Source organism: Magnolia sinica, chromosome 1, assembly GCF_029962835.1.
Source record: "Magnolia sinica isolate HGM2019 chromosome 1, MsV1, whole genome shotgun sequence".
NCBI classification, from domain to species: Eukaryota; Viridiplantae; Streptophyta; class Magnoliopsida; order Magnoliales; family Magnoliaceae; genus Magnolia; species Magnolia sinica.
In genome coordinates this window covers 140,869,416-140,878,670 of record NC_080573.1, presented here as the reverse complement: position 1 = coordinate 140,878,670, position 9,255 = coordinate 140,869,416, and the positions used below count along the sequence as shown (strand labels likewise).

Sequence of the window (9,255 nt, the reverse complement as noted above, 5' to 3'; positions counted from 1 at the left end):
ATACGAGTCCCTCCTTCCTCGACCTCAACGTTATCATCTCTCCCTCTCCCACGACACTTCCAAAACCTCCTTATCTCACTGCTTTGAATGACTTAAACACCCTCCTCTGTATTTTACCAAATTTCATCAATGACATCGCCTCAACGATGATTCTAGACGAGGGTATTTTGGTCAATAGAAACAAAAGGTACTCGTCCATTCATTAAATAACATGTACCATTTTGTAATTTACCTCGGAATTATGAACCGACTCTCTTCAAATAGCGCGGCAAATGCGACATGCACCACGTCACCAAAACCACGCAGATAACTGCATGTATCCAATGCCACGTGTAATCGCATGCGGTCACCTTCTACATGCAGGGGCGGCAATGGCCTAAGGCCCCCTAATTACGAAGGCTTTATATATTATAATAAAGTTAAAATTTCTTAATTATGAAAGTTCTATATTATCGCAAAATTAAAATTAAGAAGAAAAAAAGCCTAAATTTTTTAAAATAAAACTTATTAAAAGGTGAAACATCTAAAAATTAGTTTACGAATTTAAAATTGGAAATAAAAAACAAATCTTAGAAACTAACACTACAAATAATAGCAATCGAACTCTATCATTTCATTTCAATATAATAGCATCATTCTCAATAAATTCTTCTCCTAAAACCTAGGACCATAACTACTTATTTTATTGCTAATTAAGTTCTCAAAAAATTAAATTCTAAGCCTCTTTTAATGACTTGCCTACCTAATGCCCCCAAAAATGTTGCAGCCGCCCCTGTCTACATCCTCTGCCACGTGTCACGATCTATCTAACAGAAGAACCTATAACCCATGCACCAATCTTCACGACTCTCTGCCTCTCTCTGTCTCTCTCAAAACTAAAAACATGGCCATGGCTTCCAAAGACGAACCTATTCTATCCCGACTCGACCGCCTAGACATTATGGTAAATCTTTACTGTTCTTTACCTTCTAACATGCGCCGTAGGAGCTGAGACCAACTTATCATGTTGAAACACCCAACTCTGTGGGGCCCACCATGTTGTATGAGTAAGATCCATTCCGTCTATCATGTGCTGTCGTCGATGTTAGGCCTTGGGACCAAAAATCAGCTAGAAAGGGGATTGGATGCCAACCATATGTTTTAGTGCGGGGCCACCATGGTGGGTGGGTATCTTTCATGAAATCGGTTACAGGTGTAATACTTCAGAATGAAGAAAGTTACAAAAATCAGCCGGGACGGCTACATCACGTGAACTTTACATGTATCAGGAGATATTTCACATTATTCTCATTGATGTGGCCTACCTGAGTTTTCTAACGGTCCGATATTTTGTATGTACGGTTAAAATAAGGCTTCTAACATGCTGGACGGATTGAATTTTTATTAACACAACATGATGGGGCCCACAGCGTGAAGCAGGCGTTGTGGACGATTCGGGTCTAAGGCGCGTGTTAGGTTCATCGGTCAGTTCATAATTTCTAGTTATTTGCTGATGGCATATTTGTAATTTTATTGTGCAGATGGGGTATTTGGAGGAAATACGGGGTTGTAATAAGTCGGCGAAAAGCTCGTGTCCGTCTACGCCGACGAGTGGTACGGTGACGACGAGCGACGGAGGCAACTCCTCCGTTAATTCATCGCCAAAGAGCCTCGAGAAGCGTTGCCGTCCCATTGACGCCGTTATGGCAGAGACGCGGGTCAAAGGGACCCTCGTTGACCGGCTCATCCACCTAGAGAACCGGGTGTTGAAGGTACGTGCCAGAAATGCACACGGAAAATCAGGCTATGTGATCTGACCATAGAACTGATGGCCTCTCATCAAGAAAATTGCATGGATATGACTCTTTCAACCATACTACTGGATGGTCAGCACAAGCGTTGTGGGCTGTCCCATGAAGTATAATTCCATGCAATGATTGTTGGGCCGGGCCATCTTAGAGTGGGAAGGCCGTAATTTTTATTTTTATCCTGCAAAAATCTGGATTGTTCCTGAATTTGTTTTATTTATTTAGTGTAATAAATGTTGCAGCTGAGTATGCTGATGGAGCAAGAAATAGAGGAAAAGAGGAAGGAAAAGGAGGCAAAGAGCGAGAAAAAAGCCCATCAAAAGAGTTTAAAGCGCCTCGTCAAATCATTTGTGAAAGGCAAACCCAAGTCGAAGGACTGATGAGCCCCACCATCCATTTCATCCCCCTTCACAAAAAGCCCTTTTTCTTTTTATTTTTCTTTTTCTTTTTCTTTTTCTTTTTTAGTGGTTTTATGTAATTTATATGGTTGTATGTAATGCGTATTTCCTTGTATGTACGTATATATACTACGAAAATAATAAATATAGCCCATGAAGATGAGAGCATGCTGCCTTATTACACACACGGATCTTTATTATACTATGAAAATAATAAATATAGCCATTTGAATGCCTATGGTTTTTAGACGGGGCCGCCTATTCATCAACCAAGTAGCCCTGTGGTCGGATGGTGCAATGCAAAGCTATGCCATTTTGAAGTAGGGGTGGACAATGGTTCAGATACACCAACAGGAGGTAGGTGCATGTATGCCATCTAACGATCCAAACCGTGCTGGGTGTTAGGGTTGATACCTTTTCAAGTGGAACTTAGAAAACATAACCACACACATGTTTTCAACAAAAGGACAAGTGCAAAGAACCTTTCAATTGGCTCACCATTAGTTGCAACTGTCACTTCCTTTCGGTTGGTTAGAATTATAATATACGTCTTTTGAAATTAAAGATTTATGAAGAGAACCTTTCAATTGGCTATTATAACTGTTGCTTGAAAACGTTGATCAAAAGATCCTTTCAAGAAAATACATCTCATGGTTATATCATATTAATTGGACATTTGACGATGGAAGGGTGTCGCCCACCAATTCGCTCCTCATCTCTCAACTCTAGTGATTACAACCTTGCAGAGGCGCCACGCAATTGTGTTGCACCAAGCATAGTAAAATATTTGGTTCTAGATTTTCAAATTTTGAGGTTTCTCAAATAATAAATTTAGAATATTTATTGTAAATTAACAAGTATTTTAAAATTCAAATATATATACATTATATTATAATGAATTGACCAATTGGTTTTCACTTTTTTCTTTTTCTCTTTTTTTGAGTTAAAATGCAACATGAAAACAAGATTATTTAAAATAGGTTCATATTTTTTTTAAAATCCGTGACATATCGTCTAGTGTTTTCGGCTGAATCATTGTGGGACTTTCAAACTCTCGAGCAGAGTATTTGTTAAATTAGTGTTGGGTCAGATGAGTTACCGAGTCCATCCGACAAGTCTTTCCAATGACTCTGCTCCAAATGCAGAGAGAGATTGTAAAAGAGTCCTTCAAAGAAACAAAAATGCCAAACTAAGAAGAGTTTGAACTGGAAAAAAGAATCAAAACAAAACAAAATGAGAAAAAACGGCTTTACATGCCCATATGTTGATTGATCCGTCTCTACTAAAATTTTGTCGTTCTCAATTCCTATCAAACAGGTGTCAATCACTAATCTCTACTTTTTAAGTTGCCCTCGAAAAGTTTTTCTGAATAAAACACCTCATTTTTTTTTAAACTAGGTGAGTCAATTAAGGCCCATTTGGATACCCCACCAAATAAGTTACTTTTTCTACTTGCAGCAGTAGATAATTAACTTTTTTTGATAAGTTTAGTTTATGATTAGTTATAAGTAACTTTTCATTTAAATTTTTTAACTTTTTTACTTTCATAAGTGGCTGAAGAGAGGCATAGGAGAGACAAGAGAGGAGAAGAAGTTGATAAGTATGTTGTTTATCTAGTATACTTTTCTTAACAAGTAGAAGCTACTTATAGCATAAGTAACTTATCTTAAGAAACTTAAGATCCAAACTCCCCCTTAGGGAGTCAGACAAATTGACTTGGATCGGCTACAACCGTTGATTCACATTATGAATATGTACTATACAAAACTCACATTATATATGCATATGTAATATACAAAACTCGTCTGCGTTTTTTATTACTTGGGTAGATTTTTGCATCGACTTGGCCACCAAACTGGTCGGTGTTTTCTAATGCTTTGGCGGATTTTTGCATTGACGCAAGCGTGAAAACTCAGCCTAAGTCATTTATTATCATTATTATTATTTAAAATGCGACCAATCTTTTGGTATAAATGAACAAGTTTCTATTCCTTTTCTTATAAGTTGCATTTAATATTTACTAGCCATTCTTAATCTATTAATATCTTTAATTAAATTTTACATCTATTTATCTTCAAACCATAATCTTCTATTGTTCAAAAAAAACAATTTCCTTCTTTTTTTATCCACTTTCCTATATAATAATATTATCTTCTTTTTTAAAATTATTAGCCAACAATTTTTTGTCACAATATTCAAAATTGTATTCTTAAACTACTTTTGACAAATTGGCCCTTTGCAATTATATTCCTGCAGAATAGAAATTCCAGACTCTGAGGCGATCCTCGCCTTTCAATCAATGAACATTTTTTAACACTTTTTCCTATAAAATAGGATTTTTTATGGTACTGTCGGTTGGTAGGCTTTCGAATATATAATTAGTATTGTCCAGTGTGACTTTTGAGAGTTATGGCCACTCCACAACAGGGCCCATCCGATGGATAGCTTAGATCCAATATCTAATGCTTACATGCCTTGAGTGTTTGAAATTTGGATCATGAAAACTCATAAGGACTCTCTGAATACACCTTTATAACCAGGTTTTTTTAAAAAAATAATAATAATAAACTGATTCACTACTTGTCTAATAAAAAATAGTTTGGTAACGTAAAAGTAGTTCATTAACTTACCCCACATGATGAACAATTAACATTGATGGTGGTGCCCACGAGATGGATGTCCCACATCAAGGCGGGTCCCACACAAAGGACAGTCCACATCAAAGGTCGGCCCCTTGTGATGAACGACCTACATGCAAGGTAGGCCCACATGGAGGCCCACTTCAAAGTTGGCCTTGCATGGTGGACAGTCCACATTAAATGAGAACCTTGCATGACGGAAGCCCACTTCAAAGTTAAACACTGCATGACCTGCAGTCCACATTAAAAGGGACTGCGTTAAAAGTGGGCCCTGAATGATGGACGATCCACATCCATTGTTCCACATGATGGACAACTCACACGCATGATGGATAACCCACATCAAGATGGGCCATACAAGGTGGATGATCCACATTGAAAGTATGCCCCACATGATGGATGGACGATTCATATTGAAGACGGCCAAAGTAGGCCCAACACAATGAATGGTTAACATCAAAGGTTGGCCCCACATGACGGATTGTAGATATTAAAGGTGGACCCCTTGTTAAGTAAAAAATTGAAAGAGATTTTAATGGAAGGTATAGATTTAAAAATTAATTATATAATATTGAAAACTAAACAATCTTTTCTACAATTTGGTTGGTACGTATGCCACATTGACTGTCGCTGCATCTACCCTCTCTTTAGGAACACATTTCACCCATTAAGGATCAAAGCTATGCTCAAAGCCCATTCCATTATTCCAATGGCCGTTCCTTTCTCAACTGGCCAATCATCAGTTTTTGGTCCATTTAATAGTTTCATACACCTCAAGAATATAATTTGACATGGTGCCAACATCAGCAGAACTTACAGGCCTGCTCTATAGTGGGGAAACAAAGTAGGGCCATCTGAAAGAATACTGTAAAAACAACCGCTGGAGACGTAAGAATTGTGCTAGGTTCTCTATGGAATGGAGTATCCAACTTTGAATTGACCCAGTTCTCATAGCTGGTGGGTTCGCCATGGAAAGGAGTATGCAGTGAGTTTGAATTGACCCAGTTCTCATAGCTGGTGGGTTCGCCATGGAAAGGAGTATGCAGTGAGTTTGAATTGACCCAGTTCTCATAGCTATAAGGTTCCTTGCGCTACTATCTTAAGGTTCAACCAAGCAGTGGTTGGCTCTAACAAGATTTCAATGAAGTTAGGAGATTGGTGGTGATACAGGGTGAAACAACCCCGCATTGGAGGTGAATGATGCAATGCACCGAAATTGATTTTTAAACCAATGGTTAGGATATTCCAATTTGGGAGGTTTTCCGGGTGGGTTTGATCCATGTACAAAATCCTGCACATCAGCAAACTGTCCTTTTGCTTATGTGGACAACCCCATTGTTCCTCTTGATTACTGTTAGCTATGACAGCTCACATCAGCCTGAAATGATCTTTATGAAGTATGTGTTGTGCAGAAGTGAAGAAGTGAGCGAATGTTCGCATCTACACAAGGGTTCATTATTCTAAGATACAAAACTGCTTCCAAGGCAGTTGGAGGGACTGATTCAGAAAATCTACATCGTGCCGAGCTCTGACACGCAAAAAAAGAAACAAAAAATAGGACCCGCATTTCAACGACAACCCATTCTGGAACTCAACAGAAAGAAGGCTGGGCTTCCCGACTGATCGCTATTTGAACCAGCATCCCATGGCTGGAAAAGCATAAGCAGAATTGAATATGAAGATGTCATTGCAGAAACTCCTTCAGAAGTAAAGATTTTACCATTTTGGCCAGCAACGTCTTGGTCATCTTGCAATAAAATGATCCGAAGCAGTGCAGCAGTGCAACGCATCTGACTATCTCCTCGATCAATAAAACCAAATGCTTTGGTCATGATTTCTGGAAAACAAAGTATCCTACAGAGCCGTTCCCAAAGGTCATGCACTGTTCAAGGGCAGTTCTTACTCGAAACTGCAAACATGTAAAGAGGGTTATAAGTAACTCCAGCGGCAGAGCATGTTAAAATCATAGAAGGGTTAGGGTAGGTTTGGAAGTACACTGGCGATCAGGCTGCATGGAAAGCTTTTGCAAAAAATAATATTCCATTTGTTTCGAGCAGTGCTTGAAGCGAATGGAAGATCATTTCAGGGCTGGAAAAGTGTTAACCCAAACATCTGGCTTCCATTTTCCTGCGCTGTCCAAATGCTCAGTCAATTCAATTTGAAGTCACCCCACGAACACATTCAACCAAAGGTAAATTTGGAGGGTACTTCCAAACACCACAACAAGAACTTATTTGCACATAGATATTTGATAAATAACGATACGACCTTTACATCCAAGCAAGGATCATTGACCATGTGTTTTATTTGAGAAACTACGCCAGCACTTCTTAGTCTCATGACACGATCGGATGCACTGAGACTGTCCGGGTAAGTAAGATTCACGATGCACCAAATGGCAGCTGTTCGTAGCTGGCTGTCGTTATCCTGCAAAAACCTAAGTATAACAGATGGAGCACATCCACCTGCTTGAGGTGGAAGGAGGTGGTGCATCACCGCTTCTTTATGGAACTCATTCCCAGTCGCAACATTGCTGAGCACATACATTCCCTGGAGAGAGGGTTCCATGACTTATCAGGAACCATATGGTAAACAGTATCATTATCATTCATGCCTTCTGTATTTCACAAAGATTGCTCATTTTCAAAACCCATCATGCACGGGTAGGAGACAAATCACAGTTTAAATATGGAAGTATTTTCATAGAGGAAGCATCCACAAATCTGAAACAAATGAACATATGCTCTCGTACCCACAGAAGACTTTATTTATGTCAGATCTCTCCAAATAACGAGAGGCTAGCAGTACAGCAGAAGCTATCTCATTTCTAAAAAAAATTAATGCATTTATGTATGCATGTATGAATTTAAAATTTTTAATGCATTTATGTATGCATGTATGTATGCGTGCGCGTGCAGCAGTAGTAACAGAACTTCAATAACTGAAACAGGGATATTTTAAGGGACAAGAAAAGAAGCACAAATGAAGTTCAAACCTGAATGCAGACTTCTGATTTAGTAGCACTCCACACTTGCTTTGAAACAGCATTTATAATTATACCATCTTCTGCAAAAATATGCTCAATTGAATCGATGCCTCCATCAACAAGATTACGGACAAGTGCCATGGCTTGTTCTTGGATGGGAGGCTCTGGGTCTGCAGGATAAATGCAAAGGAAGTCGTTTAATTCACGTATTGAATATGAGTATCTTCCTGAGACAAACTTCAGCCATCAATCAGAAGTGAACATCATTACCACCAATCAGGCTTGCTAATGTTGATATTGTCAATTCCAGAACAATGCATTTTTTGCTCACTCTGTCAGCAAGGAAGATCAAGTTCCTCAAAGCCCATACAGCATGCAACCTGAGATTTGAATCCATTGATTTGGATAACTGAGCAAACTGTTTAACAGCTCCAAACTGGATGAAGAACGATTTACGAGTAGTAAAGTCGATCACAATATTGCTGATAGCACCAAGGGCTGCAACCTGAAAAAATACGTTTACTGAGGCAGATCAGATAAAAGCAACATTCCAAATGTTATGTCACCAAAATCTGGAGGCACTGATATTGTAAGATTCTAGAATGTATAAGCTTCGCTAGAGAGGATTGCCCCTCCTACTCTACCTCATGGTGATCCAGAGCGCCCACCATGATGTACTCCACGTAAATGGCCTACATAAAAATCCAGATGATTGGAGATCCCCATCGTTTCTTACACGTGTTAAAATCTGGAACATCATTTTTCACTCACCTTTGTATGGTGAGGATCTCCTAGATGAAACTCGGATCATCACATGGTGAGGCAGAAGGGTGAGCATCCCTAGCATTACTCTGTATTTCTTATATACTACAGGACTGTACATTTGTAGAGCAGTTTTAGATATTGCCCAAGGCTAGATTTTAGAAGATTTAGCATACTAGTGTTTACATCAGACTTTGATGACGAACGATGGAATCTGTCAAACCATCAGATCAATGGAAACATCAGATACTAATAGATGGCAGTCGTGTCAAGGAGATAAACATGCGCAAAATGCTTGACAGACAAAAAGTTAGAAAAAAAAAAGGTTAAAAAAACACCGAAGGCTAAGATATGTTCAAAGGTTACCTATTTGCATTTGAATGTCCAATTTACATCAGATGTTTGTTATGGTCAAAGCACTCTATAAAATTCTTCCTAAACCACAATCACAAACTTGATTCACGAGTTGATTATCCATAACGGATATACATAAAGGCATCTGAGGATATTACAAGACAGTGTATTAGTACTAATGGAACTTTTTATGTTTGGTTTTGTTAGAGGTCGTTGACCTAAGCAACTCATGTTTCAACAGGATAAATTATTCTCAAGTGGTTCGTTGTAGATCTTAGTAATTTGTAATGAGATCGCCTTACAGCATTCTCTCTGCAACAGGAAACAAC

General features: G+C 38.7%; 2 protein-coding genes across 4 annotated transcripts in view; one reads left to right on the top strand and one right to left on the bottom strand.

The window, feature by feature from the left end:
- The first annotated feature begins 783 nt into the window (after positions 1 to 783).
- Positions 784 to 2,421, top strand: LOC131221391 (uncharacterized). Of its 3 annotated transcripts, none has more exons than XM_058216655.1 (3): positions 784 to 943; positions 1,521 to 1,751; positions 2,030 to 2,421. In XM_058216655.1, the coding sequence occupies exons 1-3, from the start codon at positions 884 to 886 to the stop codon at positions 2,165 to 2,167; spliced, it is 429 nt and encodes a 142-aa protein (XP_058072638.1). In that variant the 5' UTR covers positions 784 to 883; the 3' UTR covers positions 2,168 to 2,421. The 3 variants fall into 3 exon arrangements, with proteins under 3 accessions (XP_058072638.1, XP_058072650.1, XP_058072644.1); XM_058216667.1 differs by lacking the exon at positions 784 to 943 and adding an exon at positions 1,110 to 1,163; XM_058216661.1 differs by lacking the exon at positions 784 to 943 and adding an exon at positions 1,245 to 1,331.
- A 3,776-nt stretch (positions 2,422 to 6,197) lies between these two features.
- LOC131221334 (uncharacterized) overlaps positions 6,198 to 9,255 on the bottom strand; it is a 29,480-nt gene continuing 26,422 nt past the window's right edge. The window contains exons 5-8 of the mRNA XM_058216560.1: positions 8,081 to 8,315; positions 7,820 to 7,980; positions 7,093 to 7,374; positions 6,198 to 6,733 (exon numbers count right to left, since the gene is read on the bottom strand). Coding sequence (XP_058072543.1) covers positions 6,653 to 6,733; positions 7,093 to 7,374; positions 7,820 to 7,980; positions 8,081 to 8,315 — 759 coding nt within the window. The 3' untranslated portion in view covers positions 6,198 to 6,652. The remainder of the gene's footprint in view (positions 6,734 to 7,092; positions 7,375 to 7,819; positions 7,981 to 8,080; positions 8,316 to 9,255) is intronic.